Source organism: Lutjanus erythropterus, chromosome 18 (genome assembly GCF_056507025.1).
Source record: "Lutjanus erythropterus isolate fLutEry1 chromosome 18, fLutEry1.hap2, whole genome shotgun sequence".
NCBI classification, from domain to species: domain Eukaryota; kingdom Metazoa; phylum Chordata; class Actinopteri; order Lutjaniformes; family Lutjanidae; genus Lutjanus; species Lutjanus erythropterus.
Window position 1 is genome coordinate 15256420 of NC_139334.1, and position 24771 is coordinate 15281190.

The 24771-nt window shown below is 38.4% G+C and overlaps 1 protein-coding gene across 3 annotated transcripts in view; it reads left to right on the forward strand.

Moving 5' to 3' along the window:
• The first annotated feature begins 12270 nt into the window (after nucleotides 1-12270).
• ppp2r5ca (protein phosphatase 2, regulatory subunit B', gamma a) overlaps nucleotides 12271-24771 on the forward strand; it is a 28362-nt gene continuing 15861 nt past the window's right edge. Inside the window, exons 1-2 of one of the 3 annotated variants that reach the window (XM_084743317.1) lie at nucleotides 12271-12459; nucleotides 24313-24512. In XM_084743317.1, the coding sequence (XP_084599443.1) occupies nucleotides 12366-12459; nucleotides 24313-24512 (294 nt within the window). In that variant the 5' untranslated portion in view covers nucleotides 12271-12365. The remainder of the gene's footprint in view (nucleotides 12460-24312; nucleotides 24513-24771) is intronic. The other 2 variants (XM_084743319.1, XM_084743318.1) reach the window with 2 other exon arrangements.

Consider the following 24771-nt stretch of genomic DNA (forward strand, 5'->3'; position numbering starts at 1 on the left):
GTGTTAACCAGGCATCGGCTGTCTGTTTGTCAGTGTGTGACCACAGTGAACCCACCGACCTGTGCTGACACTGGGGATTCCCATCTCAACATGCCTCACAAGAGCAAAAAGGAAAAGGTAAAGTGCACTTTTAACATTGTTATTTAGTGTTAGCATAATGTAACTTGTGTTGTGTTTATATTTTGTCTTATTAATTCCTCACATTTTAGGATTCCTCTAAATCTGGAAGATCTAAAAAATCTGGAGGTAAAAATGGGCCTGCAGACGACCAGGATGTGAGTATTTTTGAACTTTGCACTATGCAGACAGGATTGGCATGGGCTACTTATGAACTTAAAAACATATACAATGCATACAACAGATACTTTACTAGCATGTGGAAAAATATAAACTAAAGCTGCACAAAGTGAGACCAGCATGAGCACAGCTGGAGCTAGTATTAAGGACACTGAGGTCATGTCCTTTGCAATTCTTTCTGGGAAACTGGGTGTTTTAGGAACCTGGAGGGAGTTTGAATTCTACATTGATGGCTATTTTACATGTTAATTCCAGTAAGTCTTAGACACAGTACTCTAAATTTGATTAGTTTAAGCCTAATAAAAAGGATTGATCATTGCATATCATGTGCAGAGATGGTGTCAACTGTATTTATTTATGGGTTGAAAAAAATATCCTGTGTCTTTGTCTGAATAATCAGTTCAAAAAACCCACTGGATTATCTCACAATACATTGTCACAATGCAGAAAATAGTCTTCTCGGCTCATGAAAAGTTCATGTTTTGAAAAATACGTGTTTTTTTTTTCCCAGACGGAGATGTGTTGGGAAATAAAATGAACAGAAAATAAAACTGGACAGTTAAAGGAATAAGTAAAATATTTTTTACACTCAAATAATCAGAACATTTGGACTTAATGGTTTATCCCATTAATGAGATGAACCATTAACTAATTAATTAAACCAGATGAATTCAAATGATAATTGTTGTAATATTAAAAAAAAGAAAAGAAAAATTACTACGGTACTTAAAAAATTTAAGAACAAATCTGATGTGATGTGTAGCAGTGCTTTTATAAAATAAAATAAAATAATAACATAAGTAAGCATATAATATGGTGGTAGATATGGTCACAGTTTGGTCTAGTGTTGAAACATTTTTTATATCGTGAGATTTGATATATTGTTACAGCCCTACTGGAGACCTCCTGTGGCCTTTTGGTAGCCTTTTGTTTACATACTTCTCAAATGATTCCCTTTTTCTTTCACATACACACAGGATATTATGTAGACAACTTCACGTTTACTGTTTTTGATTGTGCTTCTCATGACTAGTGCTTCACAAGTTCACTTCAAGCTTGTTTCAAAGTTTAAATACCCTTTGTCCTCATGAAATGAAGGCAGAGTTGTTCATGTGATACCCCAGCATGATCTCATGACTTTATTTTCTCTGAAAATACTTGCATTCAACCCCTACTTCTCCCCATCATGACTTGTTTTGGCCTCGGAGTATAATACGAGGCATTGTGGTGGCTATTTCTGTCCCCATCATTCCTGACGTGCGTCAGTGTAGCACATCGAGATTGGAAGAGACCTGATTGATTGACTGTTGGACCTGCTGTTTGTTCCTATTGACAGCTTTATCAGTTCCATCTGTGTTCAATTATTCTGTCCGCTGAGGTCCTTCCCAAAACTCTGTCAACAGATGCAGTACAGTACATGGGCTGACTGTGATCAGGTTGCTTCACTGAGAATCACCTGATCTGATTCGGAAAGGAACTTGACCCTTAACCACAAACACCCTCATCCCCTTCTCCCTCTCCTCTCCTCTCCTCTCCTCTCCTCTCCTCTCCTTCTCCTCTCCTTTCCTCCCTTCTCCTGTCCTTTCCTGCCCTCTCCTCTCCTCCCTTCTCCTCTCCTCTCCTGTCCTCTTCTCTCCTCTCATGAACTCTCACACTGACACACGAGTAAAGTGATTCCTGTGCCATTTCCTTGGGGCAGGAACTACCTTGCCCTACCCTGCTCCAGTAACGGGAGCCCTTCCTCTGCGACTCTTGTTTCCGCAGGGCTCCAATAAGAAAGTGCCTCCTGCAACTCAGCTGATGAGGGTGAAGCAGCCAGGGTCACACTCGGCTGTGAAGAGAGAGAAGAGGTTCAGCACTTCCTCTTTCCCCCTCAGTGCGAACAGAGAGCTGCAGAAACTGCATGCACTGGCAGGTATGCCTCTCCCGATGTACAGTATCTTCATTAGAAGCAATCACTTTTCTTCAAGTCCTCCACGTTTTCTTCCGCTGTAATAACTCATATACATAATCTTTTACGCTTCTCCTGGAAAATGCTCAATGACCTTTCTCTCAGGCTGCATGTTGGCCTATATGGATGAAGGGAATCATATTAACAATTCATAGCCTCAGTGGATCCTCATAACCGCCTTTTTAACCTTGAGGTCTTTGCTCGCTACATAATTTATAGCTAAGCGGACTGCCCATCAGCTTTATCTCTAATGCAAATGATGTGCAATCAGCTGCATCTCCAACCGTACCTGGAAGAAACAGATATTACCCCCGGAGGGCCGACTCATGTAAGGTAACTCTGACTCAGCCTGAATGGACAGGAGACCAGAACACAATGATGGAACGTGGGCCGTCCAAGAACGTCTCATAGCAAACATGCACTGCACTGTAAACTTTGACATATGTTGGAACATCAGGCATCTCAGACTGGGTTGCAACAACAAAGTTTAGCAAAATTAGGTTTAAAATGAGTAAATCCAGATTGAAAATTAAGCAGAGCTCTGTTGCACAACTAACCTCTATTTAGTAAATCCAAGTCTATCGATGTAAGCCGAAATTAAATCGTTTAATCGGTACAGAGATGCTTGCTTACACAAAGTAAATTAATAAAAACTAGATCTGAGTCTTACCTAATGAGTATAAAAGAGGGGGAACTGTTTCAGCTCCTCTGTGCTCTGTAACCAAATGCTACATTTTTGCCAGCAAGCTAAATAGTTAAGAAAATGTTACATTAGCTGTTTACATGGACAGTATTTCTTCAATGGGATTGAAATCGTTCTAATTAGAAATCCCAACATGGACACTAAATAGAGTGATCTGTTGAAACGTGTGTTTACATGGCTGAAAGCATTAATCAGAATCCAACCCTTTTTGACATGTGTAAGCTGGTTCTGCCTACTGTGAAGCATCTAATCTGCCAGAATTATAACAGAAAAAGAGGTGGAAGAAGTGATTCCTCCCAGCAATCTTAAAGACGGACCCACGTGGTATCCTGGAATCAAAATTAGCGTCTTTTTATCTGTAGACACTGACACTGAACCTACCCCTACTTTTGACACATATGCACAGAAAGAATTCCAACCAAGGAAAAACAAAAAGTTGTTAAAAAAGTTAGTTAGCCTAGTTTGCCTACTCATGATGACTCGGCAGAGAAGCTCTAATTTCTACTGTTGGGAGAAAAACTTGTTGGTCAAATCAATGGAGCTATATGACCAAATAATATAAGATTAAAAAACAGACAACAGCATAATAATAAAAAGGGAGTGGCAGACTGTTTAAATGGGTCAACTAGAGTGACAGAAAGATGCATCATGAAACTCAGCTGAGATGAGTTCGCCCCTTCACTTCCTTCGGGGAACATTATCTCGCTTAATCCATCTCAAAAAAGACAGCCATTTTAAAAGTTAAACGTCCTCAAGTGTAAATTAAAAGCAATTGTGGATCAGGTTTTCATTTAGTTTTGGTGCAACAGAAATAAATTGAATCTAGGTTTAGAATAAAAACTAAACTGATGGTTTTAAATGATGGTTTAAGGTTTAAGTTTGACCTTCCTTAACTTTAAGCTATTTTAAAAGTTAAACCATAATTCAATCATGTTTAAAATTGAATCCCTGTTGGTGCGACCCAGCCTCAGAGTCCTATAAACAACTCAATCAATACTGCAATTTAGTGTAAGCCTGACTAAGCAGTATTAACAAATGTGATGGGAGATTTGGACTTGTTTCAAAGTTATTCCAGTACTCAACAATCAGCAAACTAACCATAATAACTATAGCAGGCTTGCTGTGCTCTGTTGATTTTCTTCATTTGTCAGAATCCCACTGATGCAGATTGTGAGACGAGACAGGGAGGTTGAGGTTTGAACATTTACATCAATCTTTCATGGCTTCTTTGTTTACACACAGCATTACAGGCAGGATCTGGACTAAGTGGTTTCCTGTAAACTATACCCAGCTATGCTTTGTTCTCATACCTGGATGAGCTGACTGACACTACGGACAGACAATAGAGGTGTACAGTCCACAGGCTTTGCAAATTTGAGGGTGACATGGCCACAGTAAAAAAAAAAATAGTAATTTGCTTGGAGTTTCATTTGGAGGAATGCTTTATTTCTGTGAGTTTTGAGCAGAAGAATTTGAGGGGAAGAGAGAGTAGAAAGAATAAGAAAATAATCTCCCTGACCCTTCAGATCTGCAGAAACATGCATGAACAGGCAGGACCTTGAATATGATCACAAATTACACTCCTGACAGCTGAAGGACTGCTCTGTGATTTTAGTCTCTACACTTCAGATGCTGTCAAGATAACAACTTGCAGTGACTGTTGTGCTGTATTTGTAATATGCATGCAGTATATCTTAGTATCTGTCCAGTCTATCTTTTTAATGACAAGAGTAGACACTGATTTTTCAGACATGTGAACATATCTGATCTAGAACTGTTATGATTCATTTAAGTCGCATTGTAAAGCAAAAATGCCGAACATAACCCAGTTCCAGCTTATCTGAAGTGATGATGTTCTGCTTGTCTCTTTGAAATCTAATCTAATATCTCTGGGTTCATTTGAGGACATCACCTCAGACCAAAGTGCTTTCCAGGGACATAGACATATATAAAGATAAGACATTAAGGAAACATTTCTTTGCATTTAAAAGACAAAAATAAAAAGCAGGTAAACAGTCAAAGATTACAAAATTGTATATGCAAGACAATGAAAACAAAAAGCAAAGGCAATCAAATGAATTACAGATTACTGTAAAAAGTAAGTTATGTATCTGTTTTATTGAAAAGCCTCGGTAACAACAATGTTTTCAGCCTGAAGTTCACACATTTTGCATGGGCCTCCTTGTACGAATGAAAACTTTATTTTGAAGAAAAAAAGATTAATTTCTCCTTATATGTTTCTATAATTACTTTTCCTGATATGATTGTACAGTACACACTTTTTATTTTAAAAAACATGGCTGGATTATTAAAAAAAAACAAAAAAAACTTGACTTGTATTTTTGGGAGCCTGTGAGGTAGATGTGATTTGTAGAGAAAATTCTTTAATTGCAATCTAATGTTATGTTTTATGTTTGTTTTCTAAGAGATGTTGTCTCATCCCCTTCTGTATGGTATATTTGGTGTTTTATAAGTCCATGTGGGCTTGACACTGGTGTATGTGTGACACGAATAAACAACTGCTGCTACTGATGTTCATAAAAATATAACTGCACTGAAAACTACTATAAAATATCATAAAATATCATGTTACTGACAAGTACATGGAGAACAGAATCAGGGCACAGACAGAATACAAGTGAGGTCGGGACAATATTTGTAAATGGATTTTTCTTTTTTCTAACTACAAGAGCAATCCATTTACACAGACATCTCCAAATGGCCAGTCAGTGCCACAGGCTCAGTTTTCCTCTCTCTCTCTCTCTCTCTCTCTCTCTCTCTCTCTCTCTGTGTGTGTGTGTGTGTGTGTGTGTGTGTGTGTGTGTGTGTGTGTGTGTGTGTGTGTGTGTGTGTGTGTGCGTGTGCGCGCGTGCGCGCAGGAGAGAGGAAACTTAAGTCAGTAAATATCTTTGTGATAGTATCAAATGAAATGGCACAGATATTTTGATTATGGATCAAATATGAGACACTTTGTTTCACTTTTTTTGTTTTTATATCAAGTGCCTACAGTTGATGGAGTCTTACTTGTTGGTGTGGACATAATTTTGTCAGTAGGGTAACAATGCATGTTTGATGAAGAAGGGTAAACAGTGTGTTGTTCCAAGTGTTGGTAAAACATTTAGTGATGGGCTCCTGTTACAGAATAGCTCCAGCACAAATGGTCCAGCCTGTGCTGCCACCTTCTGGCTGAAAATGAGAGAAAATGGTGTATTGTGTGTGTGGAATACTCTCAGACAGACAGGACAAGACAAACAGAACAAACAAAACAATGCTAGGAGTGTAGCTACAGATGTAAATATAATAGAAATATTTCAAATGTAATACAATCAAATTAAAGCCAGCAATGCAGCTTAGCTCCCAGGATACACCATATTTTGCATTCTGCAGTCTTTTCCCCCTTTTACAATTATTCATTATCATTATCTATTCTCTCCCCCTTTACCTGGGGCAAGTAAAATGCCATGTGACGCAAGTAAATCTGGCAACTCATGTACCTGACTGGGCAAGTGGTAAAAAAGAAGTAAACAGTTTTTATAACAGATTAATCATTAAAGTTATTTCTCATGCAAAATTACAGAATGCTGTTCTCAGCCTCTCTTATATGGAGATTTCCTGCTTCCTGAATTATCACACCGATCTGAATATCTTTGTGTTTTAGACTGACAACATCACTCTGGACTTTGAAAAACTGGAACGGACATCTGTCACTATTTTCTGACATTTTATAGATGTTGCAGCCCCAGATTACATATGACAAATAACTTAAATAAATTATACAGGTGCAAATGAATACTGACTTTGGGCAAGTAGATTTCTGACTCACTTGCCCGACTGAGTGGGAAAAAAAAAAAAACATTCATGTTGAAACTTGATTCAAACTTTCAGCTAGAAACTCCATTTCAGTCTTAAGGAGTCCCATGGGTTTTATTTAACTTTTAAATCATATTCATACTTTTTCAAAAAATTCATCTTTGAAGTTTTGTTATGATGGTGGTGAATGAGGAAAAAACTTCAAAACCACTCGTCTTCAACATCATTTAACTACTTCGGAGGTGATTGAGATGAGCTAATTAGATCCTTTCCAACTTTCCATGTCTTCATACACCTTTGTCCTCTTCTTCATGGATTCTTCAAATACTCGTTAGCTAGGCTCCATTCAAACCTTAAAATGTTCCGTATTGTTCATACATTGTAAGTTTATGTTTATTATTATTGTACATACCCACATGTAAACCCTTCAGAGAGAAGACAGCATTACAGTAGAACTGACATGTGACTGTATGTCACAAAGCAAGACATATTTCAATGTCAGACACTTTTTTCTCTCTCTTTTCTTTTTAAATTTCATTGCATTGATTTACTATTTATATTCTCTTGTGTATATAAGAGACTTTTTGCTTTGGCAACATGTTTGATCTAAATTGTCATGCCAATAAAGCTAATTAAATTGAAATGTAAATTGAAAAACAAACAGAAGTATGAATAGGTTTTGGAGTGGAGATGGCATGGGGTCACTCTCAACACAATTCTACCCCCAGTCACCAAGAATTCACTGTATGAAACACTTAATTAATAGCAGATGATCTCATCAACATTTAATTACAGGTTATCAGTAAAAATTCTGTCATAGAAGTCCAACTTTTCTTTCATTTTGTAACATTACTATTCAAGTGGGTGCATAGCATTCAGTTTTGATGGAGTATAAAATGTCATATGCAGAATCGTGAAGTTTGTGCCTCCAACTATATAAGCCAGAGTGTACATGAAATAAATCTATGGTGACTCCTCCACATTAATGTTTTCCTCAAGATCAACCTCCCAGTCTCTCTTGGTAGAAAGAGTATCATCTGAATACTACACGCTACACAGATAGTACTTGTTAGTGGGATTGGTCGATGTTGGTTTTGGTCTTTTTCTTGGGATCTGTTGACAAAATGAAAATGAAGAATATCAGAAACCAATCAGAATAATTTTTGTCTAATAAAAATCCAGAAGGAGTCCAGTCTGGACCCTTACACACACACTACTACGCAGGCCATCCAACCAGTAGGAAGTAAGTGGCAGCTTTCAGAAAATACCGCCACCCGCCCGTTGTCATGGCTGTGGAATGTAATGGCACCTCTTGGAGAGGCTTTGGCCCCTCAGTGAGAGAATGCCAAGAGAGAGAAGTGCTTAGTGATACACTTGGCCTTCCTCTCCTCTCCTCTCCTCTCCTCTCCTCTCCTCTCCTCTCCTCTCCTCTCCTCTCCTCTCCTCTCCTCCTTTCCCTTTCTCCTTGTTGCACCATCATATTCTGGTGTTGTGTAAAAAAACATGAACTGGTAATTGAAGTATAAAATGACCAAAAGGAAGACAAGGGTCCTACATATGTAGTATATGTAGGTAGCACCAGTTAGTTTGCGTGCACTTTGGGCATAGATGTTTGACAGAGGAACGTTGTCCAGCTCTCTAGGAGTGTAGACTGAACAGCCACAGTAAATAAATTTAAGTTTTATGAGGGCTGGCTTGACAATCATACATGACATACTATAAATCATGTTCATCCTCATGATTTTGGCTTATTAATTAGCTGTTAGATAATAGTCTGGCATTGATCATTGCTGGGAAACAGCGCCGTCCCGTTGTTATTAAATGACTGTGAAATGGTATTGAACCCTGCTGTTATGAAAACCCTGGTGCCTGGTGGTGTGAATGTGGTTTCACTTCATGTGTCTTCTGATAAATCACATGAACCCAAGGAAAACCACTTCATTATGCAAAGATGAAATGCAGTTTATGCATTTATCGCCTTGAAGTCTGACTTATTTTGGTGCACAGATTCTTGAAATAATTATTCACTAAAGGGTCAGTGTGAACATACATAACCTATATGATTGAAACTGTGATATGTGATGTTCAACTTGTATGATATTGATGATTAAGTTGCACTATAAACTTTCAGCAAAAAGCTGCTTGGAGCTGCAGCAGTTTCCTGCACTGTGTGCCTGTGCGTTTAGTTTTCTGTCCTCTCACTTTCATTTCCTGTTTACTGCTAATTTTGTTAAGCATGTGTACGCCACTCCGAGTAACATAATGCAGCAAATTCTGCCGCTGCCCCAGATAGTGTGTGACTTATAAAACCCTCTCAGACAACACAGTATATATATTTAGTAAAGCCGCTGAAGATGGTAGCTTCATCTCATTCTTACTGGAAAGTTAAAAGTGTGTAACCATTTATTTTGTCTTTTCAGACTTAAACTGTATATTATATTCAGGATAACACTGCAGCACGGGTTCCTAAACTTTTTTCATGTCAAGGATCCAAACAATAGATGCACATTCGACCATAGACACCCACTTTGAGAGGATTTTGTCTTAAACTTTTCCACTCCACCCCCTCACTACCCTACATGTATTTTTGTCATTTGTCATAAATCTGTGTTAAACAACAGGTGTTTCCATGGGTGCTTTCCACTATTCACATTTTAAAAGTTTCGAGTGGATAAAGTCTTAGAGCATTATGATTGTTATTTATCAGGTCCAATAATTTGTTTCAGCAGTTTTGCTTTGATTCCATTTATTAGAAAGATTTGGTGCACAATTTACACAATTTTTAAACACTCGAGAACTGATCAAAATGGTCAGAATCCCTCCGGAATACCACATAAAGACCCCAAGAACTTGAGGAACAACGTGTAAATGTTATTAATGTTATTTGGTATCAAAATCTTTTGAGATTGTTTTATTTATGTTTAGGTTTGAGGATAATAGTCTTCTTTCCACCGCAGGGACCAGGGTCTAAGAGGACTTTCACATGAGGGACCTGGGCCTGATTCCAAGTACACTTGTCCCCAAAGTCCAGTGTGTTTGATTAGTGTGAACACTGTGTACCGTACCAAGGCATGGATCGCTGATTGGTCCACTTGAAAAATGTGATCTCAAGTGTAGTTCATGTCTACATGAGAACAGGAGGATCCTTTGCGATTGGCCGGCTTTTCAGAAAGACAGGAACTTTGGGGGTGGGGCTTGCAGTGCTGAACATTTATGATCAGTCAAGTACACACAGCATTTTATTTCAGCTACTGTATTGTTGGAATCCCCAGTGAAAGACACCAAAAGGATTGACCAGTTGGTTGAAAGTAAGTTTGTTAAATGCGATAATACTAACGATGTAATGCTATTGTTACCTAAGCCAAAAGATAATGTTAGCTATATAAACACAAGTTACTAAAGAAAAAAAAAATACAGAATGACGTGTAAAAACAGCCGTCACTTTTTCACATGTCAGAAGAATAATTTGCCTAATACACAGACAACAATGGGTGGAAGGAACCTTTTTTTTTCCTTGAAAAGCAGTTCCTGGGCTAAAAGATTTGGGCACTAAAGATGGAAACGGAGCTATATTCAATTCATGATCAAAATAGGATCACTTTAAATGACAATCAATCAAAACGACCAACCCTTGTTGTTCCAACTTTCAAAAAATGTTACAATAGTAAAAAAATATTCTTTCTTTTGCTGCAGTCCCTCTACAACCCACTCAAGGACACCATACATTTACATGTTTTTTTTTTATCTTGTATAGTGAATAATCTCAGTGCAGCTTTCTGCTGAATTTTTTTTGTTTTTTTCTTGCTGGGGAGCAGTGGAGTTTGAGTCCCCAGTAGTCCTGTCCTTAGCCCCTCATGTGGTTTCTTCTTGTCTCCTTCTGTTCCTCATTGAATCCAAAGATTTGAGGGCCCCTGTGACCCCCTCTGCCACCTCCCTTTGATAAAGAACCAAGCAGAGATGACAGGAGGAAACAATGAAACACTTTGAAGATTCAGACAGGGCCTCTCGCTCACTCAGAGTAAGTTATTTCCAGCTGCTTATCCTAAGTCAGATTATGCAGAAAACCCTGCTAATGGTTAAACTGTGCAAAAGACTTAAGTCAATCTGATCTGTAGCAGGGCCTGAGTGAGGAGGAGGAGCTGGACGAAAAAAAAAATTCCAAAGCATGTCCCGCCCTCTGTGCGTCCTCTCAGCCAAGGTTGTGTCTAGAAAGGAACCCAAGATTTGCAACAGTCTCGCGATATTTCTGTGTGCGGTTTCTTCATTCTGCATGTTGTAAGAACAAATTATGCTTTATAATGTGACACACTATGGTCAAGATCTGCTTAGGTTTAGGTACAGAAAACACTTGGTTAGATTAGGGAAAGATCATGGTTTGTGTTTAGATCATCACTCTCTTGAAAGCCTTTGCAGGGCTGGGGTTCCCTTCAAGAAATTTCTTTCCCAGGATGGTAAAGTCATGAGCTGCCCTATTTTGCCTCTGATTTGCCGACCATGATATTCTTACCCTAACCCTAACCAATCACATTCCTCATCCCTAGACAGGTTAAAAAAAAGTAGTCAGTGTACTAAAAATAATTAAATAGTTCTACAATATTTAAAGTGGTATTTTACTGTACTTATAAGAAGTGCACTTATTCCAAGTGTATTGTGAATTGTATATTAGTGTACTTTTAAAAAGTGCTAAATTGCAAAAACTATAGTGGTAAAAGTTAGCAATACATTTTTGCTAGATAGCTTAAGGTTTTTATAAATGTTACATTGTTTGCTACCTAGTTAAAATGTAACAAGATGTTGCAGTTTTCTATCTGGCTTAAAACGTAACAAAGTGTAGTTAAACCTCAAGTTGCAAATTAACACTGGTTCACAGTTTAAATTGGAGTTTAAAGTTTTGGTCCAACAGCATTAAATTTTCTAGGTTTAGAGTAAAAACTAAACTCTTTTGCAATTTTAAGATCTCTTTGGTGCAACTTTTTGGTGCAAGATAATTTTAAGTTAAACCATTACTTAACCAGGTTTAAAGATGAAGCTTTGTTAGCACCACTTAGCCTAAGCGTAGTAAGTATTTGAAGTTGGTCCACTTTAGCACATAAAAGTATACTATACACTTGTGCTTTTCTAGTTGTTCTAAAATAGCAAACCTTAAGTTGACTAATCATTAGGACACTTTGAAGTGCCCTTTGAAGTGATTAGTCTGATTGCAAGTACACTCAGATATGCTAAAATGTAATATTCTTAGCATTATTTTTCACCTACCTATGACATACCCAACCCATACGACCTAAACCAACGCCAACGAGTATCAGCCAATCAGAGTCGGAATAGGGCGGCTGATGACTTCGCCATCCTTGAAAGAAAAAAAAAAAAAGCTCCTTTCTAGACCCCGACCCTCAGCCAATCACCCTCCTCCTCGCGCGGCAGCCGTTGCCCTGATTGCTCCAGAGCAGCCCGAGCTCAGCCAATCAGCGCGCTCCTCCGCTGCTTACATCACTAACTAGCCAGTTCCCTCCAGCAGCGGAGAGCTTCATTTTCTGATCTGCTTTTGTGCTAAAATGGAGGCTGGCCTCTCGCCCTGAGTGGATCGCCTTCCTGGTTGAGGTTTAGATGTTGACATGCAATAAATCTGGAGACAGGATGGTTGTGGATGCACCTAATTCCAATGGGCCTTTTCAGCCGGTGGCTCTTATGCACTTCAGAGGTACGTAAGGACAAATTATCCTTCCTGTATTGTCGTTGGGAATTCAGGAACGATTGAGGGAGAGCTGTCTTGTGTGTTGCTGTTCCCCTCCACTGGTTACTGCCTGGTTAGTCAGCATTCACACGACTCAGACAGCGTTATTGTGTGTGTGTGGTTTAGAAAACAGCTCGTTTGAAAGGCAGCTGAGGGATTGTTATTTGTGCGGCTTGTGTGCATTACTGTGAGACACGGCAGCTACATAAAAATCTGGTTTTACTAGCTAGCTGCTCTCTAGCTGCCCATCCCCCCGCCAAAGCTAGTGATGTCAAAGGAAGTGAGGTCATAGCCTAGGGAAGGGTCTTCTCCTTAGTTTTTCATGTGTTTCATTGTAAATGTGTGTTTCCCTGCTTGTATGTGCAGTCATTAATCCCAGTGTTTGAGGGGAAGCTGTAGAGAAGTCATATTGTCCTCCCTCTTCACCTCCTCCCTAGCTGCTCTCCTCAGCACAGCGTTTTTGTCACACTCCAGTTCATCTGGGCACAAATTGGTCATAGTGTGTAGGCTGTAGACAACCACAGCTCTGCAGCAGCCAGCGGCCCCCTTCTCCATCTCCATCTCCCCACCCTTCTCCCTTGTTAACCCTCCTGTCAGCGACTTGCTTAAGCAAGGAAACTGAATCTGAATGTGGGTCTTTTTTTTTTTTTTTTTGACTTTGTATTGGTAGCCAGAGGTTTTACAAAAAGCAGTTACAAATATTTTAATTTACGCCCTTTCTGACAATATCACAACAATATCGAATGCTTAAGAGAGGGTAAGAAACAAGCGAGAAAAAAGAGCAAGAAAAGTAAGTAAGAAGAAAAACAGAAAATCTAGATTCAAACAGGGCTGGGCAGTAAATCAAAATTGTATATATTGTGAAATAAGGCTAGAAATCAGATTATATTTTGTGTATTGTGTAATGTGTCAATCTTTACTGGTTTCATTATAGTACATTGAGCATTTTTTCCATTGAAAGGACATTATTTAAAAAAAAATGTAGTCATGGTGAAAAGATGTTCACAGTTGGTTGTAATAATACACTCACTGCCTATTTGAAGACATGGGCCACATTTTACTGGGGTTTGCAACTGTGACATTTTTCATCCTCTACAATGTGCAAATAATAGTTCATCATCACTTCCTCACAAAGAAACACATTTTGCAAAAAAAGAAAAAGAACGCCAGGAAAAAACATGGGCACACATAAAACTCAAACCCCAGTTGACTGGATGAAAGTCCTGTGTTTAACCCACTCACTCACCACATCTTCCTGTTTGTTTACATTTCTTTGTTGCACTTTATGCTACATCCTGATGCATGTACCCTAAAGTAGTTGAAGCTGTAACCATATGTGTGCATGCTTGTTGGGCAAGAAGCACAAATAATTTATTTTACTTTAATAACATCTCCTATTATAATGTCCTGGAAGCTTCTTGTTTCCAGCACACAGCCTATTGTTCATATTTATGACATTTTATATGAAACATTTAATTTCTAGAAATCACATCTTCATTTAGACCAGATTTAGCTAACCAGAGAAATATAACTTTGGGGAAATACCCTCACACTAATCAGTGTTGTCTTTGTCAGCCTGTAAGTAAATGAATTATCAAGATGATGAAGCAAATGTTTGTTTAGTGATATGCATTTTAGTCAGTTGAAAAGAGAGCAGAAAGAGACCAAATATCAACCAGTTTTCTACTAGAAATCTACATTGAAATCCCAGTTGGTTCTCAGTGGGTACGGTGTTGTAATTTTCTGAACTTACCACCAGACTTTTGTATGTGTTCTATGTGATGAAGGAAGAGATTAAACGTACCTCAACCAACTCACAAGGAATCGCAGGCATGTCTGGTACTCTAAAGGGTAAGGCAATCTTGCAAACTGCCTGTCACATTCTTTTGAAAAGTCCAAGTATACTGATGGACAAGACTAAAGGAGGACTAAAGGCGACAAGCTTTATTCAATGACTGACACCAATCTGTCTTTGCACCAATGTTGAAATGTTAGTCACTGAACAAACTTTGTTGCCTTTAGTCTGTGTACTCCAGTATACTTTGGAGCTGCAACAAACAGTTATTTTAGTTGTGTATTAATCGATTAGTGGTTTTGTCTATAAACTGTTAGAAAATGGTGTAAAGTTAGAATCAGTGTTTCCCAAAAGCCCAAGGTGATGTTCTCAAATGTTTTGTTTTGTTTCACAACCAAAAGATATTCAGTTCAGTGTCATAAAGGGGGAAAATGGAAAGTATTTTACATTTGAGAAGCTCAAATCAGAGAATTTGGACTTTTTTTTCTCTTAAAAATGGCTCAAAAAGATAAGAAAAAGATAAATTAATCAGCGGTTAATTTACTATTCAATTAATAATCGATTAATCGTTGCAGCCCTACTCTCGACTAATTTTCCAGTTCTCTCCTGTGACTAGTTGTAATATTACTTGCCTTTACCCTCTTAGTCATCATATCCACATTACTTTTAATTGTAATCTCATTGTATTAACATTTTCTGAAAGCACCAGTATTCATCCCTACAATTTTATTGCAATATCAATATCGAGATATCCGGTCAAAAATATTGTTATAGTTTATTTTGTCCATATCACCCAGCCTTAGGTTCAAATCAATTTCCATTAAACTCAAGATGGCCATCGTCATGATTCAAATGAATTTTTAACTTGTCTGTTACTCTATTAAAGTCTCACTTGGACCAACTGAATCTCAAATAAAGAGGAAAAATAGATAATAAATGAATCAGTAAACATATGAAAATTGCATTTCTACTTGTTACATGTTATAGTGTTAGGGGGATTAAGGGCAAAACAAATATAAGAAAACTATAACATTTCCAAATTTAACAGGTGTCAAACAAAACCATATACAGAAGTGAGAGGAATGGTAGTATTCAAATTATACAGATATGTCTCAGTGTCTTGTCTTAAAACTAGATGATGAGAAAGTCAATATACTTTGACCATATACTGGTAAATTTATGTTGTTTTATTTTATTTAGGGAATGTGTCCATTTTTCCATTGTGTACATTTGATTAACTACATGCATCCAGTCCTCAGTGAACGGAGCTTTGGTTTGTAGCCTGAAAGTGATTCCTAATTGTGTATCTTTGTCAACACAGCACCACTGTCAATATGACCCAGCCATGTCTGTCAGTTCACAGCAGTCATGTTTTAGGATTACAGCATCGGGCTCGGCCTCTTAATGTGTGTACAATGTACTCAGTCATGTTTGAAAGGCCCAGCCTGTTACCACTGTACTCGGGTGCAGTCCAGCGTTAGATGAAGCCTTGGGCAATTATTGATTACACTCTATTGAGCCACAGAGGCGACTGCCTTGAATGACAACTCAGTGTTGGGGAACAATCAGACTCTCTCTGCCTCTTTCTCTTTCCTCTCTGTTTGGCTCTATCATTATGACACTGTTCACACCAAATGAGCCTCATATCCATTCGACATTGTGTCCAAATTCAGTTTAAATAGATCGCAGTTTATACTGAGCGTCTGAATGTGTTTATGTTTAATGTTTGAGTGAGCACTGGAGCGATTTTCACTTCCCTTTTCATATTACATTTTACACATGGGAAACTGAAACTACTACGAACCAAAAAATGTGGATGTTCATCTGTACATGTAAATGGATTGTGGTGACTTATTTGAAACTAGAGCTGCAACAATTAATCGTTTAGTTGTCAACAACTAAATTCATTGCTATATATTTTGATAGTGGATTAATTCTTGTGACTCGTCAAGAAAAAATATCTAAATTCTCTGATTTCAGCTTGTCAAATGTGACATTTTTTTTTTTTGGTTTACTCTATAACAGTAAACTGAATAACTTTGGATTCTGGACAAAACAAGATATTTGAGAATGGCACGTTGGGATCTGGGGAAACACTGATCCAACATTCATCATTTGATGGACTGAACAACTCATCGATTTATCAAGAAAATGATTAGCTGAATTGATAATGAAAATAATGGATAGTTGCAGCCCTACTTGAAATCAGCACTCATGTTTGTTTATTTTGAAATCTTTTTATTAAACTTTTTATTACATATCCACTGAATCTTAATGACATGAATCACAACAGTCCATATCACAGCTTGACAAGATAGACTAAGCCTGAAGACATAAATGGCCATACAAACAAAGTACATTAAAAAAAGGTAAGAAGTTTAGGAAACTCATACTGTGTTTGCATACAAAGTCTTGTTCAAAGTAGAAGAGGAAAGGCTTCCACACTTAATAATATCTTTACTGATCACCTTGGGGAGTATTTGTAAATTTCTCAAGCTTGAGATATGCTGTAACACTTTCCAACCACCCATGATGGTGGTATCCATGTTTGTTTAGTTTAGACAGGTTCAACAAATTATTTTCATCATCAGTTAATCTGAGGATTATTTTCATAATAAATCAATTGTTTAGTTTGTAAAAAGTCAAAAAATTGTGAAGAATGCTCATCAGAATTTCCCAGAACCCATTTTGACATCTTCAGATAGCTTCCTTTGTCCAACCAGCAGTCCAAAATCCAACAATTCTTCTTTTACTGTCATTTGTGACAAAGAAAAGCAGCAAATCCTAACATTTAATCAGTAAATGGATTGCAAATTTTTGCCAACCATTTTATCAAAATGGTTGGCAACTTATTTTCTTTCGATCATATGATTGACTAATCATTGCAGCCCCAGACAAATTAACTATGTCTTTGGAATATTTTTCTGAGCTTCAGACACAAAAATAATTAGGCGGCCCTTCAGCGTTGTTTAGAATGTATTCGCCTTCACACTACACAGAATCAGGCCCTTCATCCCGACATGTCCTCAGTATATTTTGAATGCATTCATGCCTGTCTGTATTCAGAACCATGTTCATGTTATCAGAAATTTGGGACACTAAATGAGTCACCATAGATGCATTTTAGTGAGTGTGAACAGGCTCGCTGAATCTCTTATTTGGGATGCAGGACATCATCTTAATAACTGCATTATTAGTCACAAGGGAGCCTCCAAATTGCAGTGTAATTTGCAAGTGTGGCAGTGATGCATATCTTTAACTATTCCCCAACAACACCTGGGAAATAATCCACAAACTTTGCTCTGTTGTATAATATCTTGGGTCCATTCTCAGGTATTTCTTACCAGAACTACTTAAATGAATGAATGTGCCCAGCCTAGTTTCTCAAATGCCTTCAGAACTGCAACACTGTCCCTCTGCATAGCTATAAATAGTAATCGGTCAATGTTTACATTGATCATAACATACTGTCGATAAAGCAGCTTGCCAAACCAGTCCTAACTCCAGACTAGCAGCTGTTCATTTGACCCATTTACAGAGAAAAGTAGAGACCGTGGTTCCAATGTGACTCCAGTTATTTATTATCTTTGTTTTGAACGGGGGGGTGGGGTGGGGGGGGCATTAAGATAAATCTTTCTCTGTTCTCCACAAGGCACGACACTCGCGTGTGTGCACGCGCATGCTTGTTCCACTCCTAAGGCTTCTGTTAGTTACATTAATAGAGGTCACATTGTGGTTAACATCAATTTTAGGATCACAACACTAGGCCTTTATTTGTTACACAACAACCCACTGGGGTATTTTAGGAGTGTACAGAAACTTTATAACGCAGGCAGACAGACTTATGTAATGGGAGCAACACAAGTCTGACACCGTCAGGGGTGCGAGGCATGGCAACACATTCCTGTCCGGCTTCATGTCCCAGTACAACATGCTTCAGAACACAAACCTTACGCCAAGGAGAGAGCTGTTTCGCAAGCAGAATTTAGTGTTGAAAATAGAAGTAAATACTAAAAAATAAATAAATAAATGGTATCTAACAGCTCACTGTGGCTGCTCCTCTAATCCTCCTCCTCACTGTTGCTGCTCCAGTTGTCTCCACCAGTTGTCTGGTGCACCTCGGTTGACCTAACTGGCCTCATTCTCTAACCACGCTTTGGAAATGTTTTTTATTTGATCTTCACTACACAATATTAAAAATACATAAGAGAAAGACTCAGGTTCTTCCAAGAAATTTATCAGTATTATTAAAGAGTACTGGCCCTCCTTCGCAGTGTTTGCCTGTTTGTGACAGTGACCGTGCTTTTGGCCATCAAATCTTTATGGAAATGGCTGATAATGGCAGCTCACACACTTACCCTCTCTCCTCTGGAATTCCCAACCTCTCGCTGTCATCAAGATAAATTGGCCGACTTGAAACTGACACTGCAGAAGTGTGTGAGGGTGTGTGTGTGTGTGTGTTTGTGTGTGTCCAAGCCAAGTCTCCATTATGTCTGAATAGGATATCTCTCTTCTTACCTAGATTCTGCCTATTTGCAAGAATGTGACACACTTGTATGTGTGTGTGCCCTTCTCTATTCTGCACTATGGCCTTTGTCATTCTTTGTGTACATTCATTGGAATTAGGGCATGAGCGAGTAGGTTTAGCTGCCTATTATTTCCTTCTAAGTTTACTGTATCAAGATTTTCCTGCTAGTTTTGCATTGTATACCAAAATTTAGGCACTTTTTTGACTCTTTTTTTGTTCAAAATCAGTCCCTCCAGTAAGTTGCAATTGCAGCAGTTAACACAGATTCAACCAATCCCTGTGAATTCTGCACAACCTTGCAATTTTGTCCAATCATCGCAACTTTTTCGCAAATTTGACCCATCAGTCTAATCACAACAGTCCCCCATTCAAACATCATACATATATGTCAATGACCCAACTCAGTGTTTTTCATTTTTGTAATTTGTCACAGGTCTTGAAAAGAACACAAGATTTGACAGTGTTATTGACATTTATCATCGCTCTGTGTGCTTTTATATAATTTTGTGCCTGCTGTTTTGATTCCCAAAAGATTTTGCTTCTTTGTGGAATACCCATCAAGTGGACTTACATTATCTTACAAATAAAGCATACTTTGTAATCCTAAGCATTTTTGGTAACATTACTTGGAACAACTGAGGACAGAGCTTTTTTTACTGCCAAAAGTTGCCTGTGATTCTTAATGAATTGTACAAAAACACAACTTTTTTGTAATTCCCACTTGCTGTCCCAATTTCATTGCAAAAAAAAAAAACTACAACACTGCAACATGCGTCACAGTTTTTTTTTTTCTTTTTTAGAAAAGCTGCCTGAAATCAGGAATGTTAAGGTGCAGCAATCCCCCAGAAAAAAAGCCAGCAAAACCCTGGAGGGACTGAAAAATGATTTGATGTTTGAATTTGCTTACATGCGATACTTTGTGTGGGTCAATATTGGTATGTTTGCACAGAAAGTGAAGCCACCTCGCACAGAAACAGAGTGTGTTAGTTTTCAGGTCACATAATGCAATACTGTCTTTCTGTCCGTGCTTAATATGATGTGGCCTGCAACATCTTGTTAAGCTACAGTTATTTTGAGGTCTTGTGTTTGTGCTTTTTAAAAACAGTTAGGCCTAATAGCTAAATATCACTGGGCTTCTAGCACTGACTACATGTCACCTCTTAACTATTGTAGTCTTAGAGAATGGCCAGTAAAAAAAGCACATTCCTTCTATACCAAACAGTTCATAGAATAATGGATGGGTATTGTGCAGGGCAGGTATATAATACATTATATATCAACGTTTCACTCAATAATTATACATATAGGCTAGCAATATCCCCTAATATGTATGAAATGCTTAAAACATCTGTGTAAATGTATTTTGTACTCTCTATGGGTCTCATGGTTTTGCAACAGCAGGCTGTATGTTCGGGGTTAATGTCCCTTGTGAACGTTCTGTTTCTGATATGTTAGGCACTGAGTATCATTACAGTTTCATGTATTGTTTTGTTATCAAGCATTGTGATACTTACCTTGGTATTGGTATCAAAATCAAACTTTTGATATCATGACACTAGTCACTAGTGTCTTCTTATTACACACCTGTTCAACTCTTGGGGGATGAGGTAAAATTTTAATGTCTTGTTGTCTAATTGATCATTTATTTCAGTCTAATTAAAACAAGATGAAAGGCGGCAACACAACACAGATACCAAATTAATTTATCTCTGAATGATGTGATTTTAAACACATTTCTGCATTCATCTAGCATGTTTGCAGTGCTTTGTTTGCCTTCATCTGTTGGGTATAATTATTTATCCTTTTTCCTTATTTGAACCCTGCGCCAAATTCATAAATCATGATTTGTCTTGCTGCCTGATTTGCTTATCTCAGTAATTGTTCTGCCCACAGGTTACAGTACAGTCATGGAAGAGGAATGGAATTCATCTATTTTTTTTTTTTATCCCTGTGACGTATATGCCATCATGTATAGGCCTATATCTGACCTGATCTAACATCCTCATCATGTACAGACAGCCCCCGAGCCTCCGTGCCAGGCCGTTGTTAATGCCACACCCATTACTGATTAGTAATTATAGGGTATAGGAAACATAGCTTCTCCAGCACTGGTATGACAAATCGTAGAAATGGATGTTCTGTATATATTTTTATGATTATATTAATTTTCTCACTGCAATATAAGGTTATCAAAAGTACTGATACTCTTTTGATACCACAGGTTTAAAATCATATATCCATTAATTATAAAAACACAGAGGCCATAAAAAAGTGCTCATTCAAGACCTCAGTTCAGTTTAGTCTTCATTCTCCTGCCTGAAATTTGACTCTTTCTGTCCCAGCACTGGGTGCAGGGTGTTAATTTAAAAAAAAACAAAAACAGAAGAAACGAATGATTCTATTTTGTGTGCCCATGGCTTTCTTTTTCATGTGGCATTGAAAGAGGATTCAGGTATCTAAAATAACAGAAGCTGCAATTTCTTAATGAGGGGAAAATGTGTGACAAAACAGCCTTATACTTAAGTTCTGTAGTGCTGCAGAGATGCCCTTGCCTACACATCTTGTTCTCCAGACGTAAGAAAACATGTTTGTTTGGTACAGAGCCCGATAAATGTCACATCATCATGGTTTTAATAGTTTGTTTTTTTTTCAGTGAAAATGAAAATTGCAAAAATGATCATTCCCACTTATCGTGAATCAAATCACAATATATGTCAAGATAATTCCATATCGCACCCAAATAATACCACATCGTGCAGCCCTAGTATCATTTCAACTCTGCTGCACTACCTCACATATTTAAGTTGCATTGTAACTGTGGATTTTGTTGTACAACATAGAGCAGAATTGAGTTTCAGAGAATACCTGTTCATAAGAGGCCATTCTGGTTGCAGAGGTACAGGAAAGTCTTGATGTAAAGCTGCTGTAGGTGTCATGTTCTGTGTGCATGTGTGTAGGCAGTGATTGCTGTAACATCTTCCTAACCTCATCTCCTCTCAGACACAGACCACACTGTACTAGGTTACCAGCAGAGATGCTAATGAAATCATATGAGTCTTGCAGACTAACCACCTTTGTGGTCGTCTGTTTTGTTGGCACATTGTAAATCACTATCAACCAAATGAGAGCTTCTTGATCTGACAGACCTCTTATCTGTGTTGCATGCAGCTGCTTCTGTCAGTTAAATTAACCTGCATCTGAGTTTAGCGAAGGAGTACGTTGACATTTACAATTTGCCTATTTTATTACAGCTGCAGCTGGGGATCAAATTTACATCAGATCAATCAGGGAAGAAACCTGAGATGACAATCTTTTAAAAACATGTCTGTTATCTTATTGGTAACTATCTAATCTATAAAGGGAAGCAAAGGTTATTGTTAAATGTAATTTTAATGATAAACCATAATGCCTTATTTGCATTTATAAACTTGATTGTGTCTGCAGGAAAAACTATATTGACAAATGTGGCCCTGCCTTTAGAGTTTTCACTACAGCACTTTTCATAAGCAAGGTTTGCAAGTGTAAACCAGTTTTAGGTGATTATTTTTACTGGTCTTAATGCAGTAGTTTGATTTTTTTGCTAAACTCATTTACTTTCTTTCAGAGGGTTAGATGAAAAGATTGCTACCTTGCATCACCGCTACTGTGCATAGGGCAGCAAATGGGGGAGGGGGCACCACCCACACCTCTACCTATGGCATTAATAAACTACAAAGGGACGGCTTCGTCCTTGGCCAATATTACTGTCTTCAAGAGGCCATAGCAGGCTCAGCCAGAAGACTGAAAAACTGGCATGGCAATTTTCAAAGGGTCTCTTGATGTCTCACCTCAAGATATCTGATTAAAATGGGTTTTAGTAGTACCCAGGTGTCTCCAGTTTATAGAAATACCCACTTTATGCTAATCCCATGCATTTTTTTGCATGCAGTATAAATATATTATATTTATAGGTATGACTAAAAAGTTGAGACTGTGAATTCAATGAGCTCAATTGTATTAATTTGTGATGTTAGTCCATTTAGTAGCCAGTTTATTGTAGTAAGACAATTTTTTGAAACTTGACCTCATGGTATAAATGTCTCCTGGTGACCTGTAGGATAATCACAGCCTCATGAAACTTCACAACCACAACCTGAGCATTCAGGGGATGCATGGTTCTCTTAGGTATAAACACTCGGCAGGTTTCTGAGTAATTCAAGAACAGAAGTGCTTGCCACCCAAAAAATGCAGTTCATACAGAAATCTTTAGATTCAAAAACTTTTTTTTATACCAAATAATAGCATGCATTTTTCTATGGCATTCCTCAAGGTCTTGGTGTCTTAATGTGGTATTTTTGAGGGCAGTTATGCTTACAGGCATCCAAATTGCTAGCAGCGGCCTTAAGTATAAGGATATAGCCAGCATAGCTTAGCTTAGCTTAGAATAAATGCTGGAAACAGGAAATGGCTAGCTGCCTCTGTCCTTTGACAAGACGATGAACTGTAAGTTGTCATAAGCTTTAGCGGTGCTGGCAGGATGATTATTAACCTTTGGACAGAGCTCGGCTAGGTTTATGGTAAGCTAAGGTAACAAGCGGCTGTTAGTAGCTTCACAGTTAAAAGACAGATGAGTTTCAGTTGTCTCCTCTAACTCTGAAAGAAAGAATAAGTTATGTCCCAAAATGTAAACAAAAAAAAATTGTGCCATAGCATTTGGGTAGCTGAGGAACATGTACACATGTTCCTCAAATGGGACTTTAAAAGATAAAACAGAACATCATAAAAGAGAAACAAACTACATTTAAGTCACGTAACAACATAATTATGGTGTCACTATGTGTTATTACTGCACCACATGAGCAGGTAGGAATGTAGAAATACTGAAACGGACGCTTCCTCTTTGTGTTGTCGTGTGTGAAGTGTTGACTCTGGCAGAGATTGTTTGTTTACAAGCCGGTGCTCTCGAGCACTTGGCTGGAAATGAAGCGAATGAGGAAGTCCTCAAACCACTGTGGACAAGTATAATGACAAACTTAAATAGTTAGGTTTCCTTTTCTATAAAAATATCCATTTTTTTCCCCCAGCTTGTGTGTCAAATGGCTAGACAGTGACCGTTCACCTAGTTACCAAATCCTTCATCCTTCTCTCCTTCTCCATCCTGTCTTTTCTCCTCCACTCTGCTCTGTCGTTATCCTCCCCCTGGGCTCTAACCATCTCAGCCTTTCTCTCAGTGCACTTAAGTCTTCATGACTCATTTGCCCGTCTTCATCACCCTCTTGCTGCTTCTTTTTCTATCACATTGCTGTTTTAACTGTCATCCTTGACAGTTACACCGCCCCCGTCCTTTCTCTTGTGACCCCCTCACTCTTTGAACATGGCTCCATTCTCCTGTATTCTCAATCGCTTTATTTCGTCACCGCTGTGCAGCCTCGTTACGCATTCAGCTCTCTTCTGGTCGTCCCTGGACTCTTTTCTTCCTTTCACCCACCTCACTTCTCTTCTCTCTGTCTCTCCTCAGATGTGGCCCCCGCAGAGCAGGAGAAGCTCTTCATCCAGAAGCTACGACAGTGCTGCGTTCTCTTTGACTTCCTGTCTGACCCGCTGAGCGACCTGAAATGGAAGGAAGTGAAGCGGGCGGCGCTCAGCGAAATGGTGGAGTACATCACTCACAACAGGAATGTCATCACAGAGCCCATCTACCCGGAGGTGGTGCACATGGTCAGTAGAGCCGGAGGGGTTAAGTTTGTGGTTAAGAGCTGAAGATGAGGGCGAAACCCGGGCTGAGAATAGGGGCATGTTGTAGCTGTGAGACAGAGCTGGTAGGAGTTGAACACAGATTATATAACTGAACAGTAGGTTCATGTTTGTGATCAGCTTTTGATGTTGGGCTTTTTGCTGAGGGCAGAAGAGCTGGTTTTCTTGAGGTGTTCAGATAATCTATCTACTCACATTTTGTGAAGTATTTGTTCAGTAACTA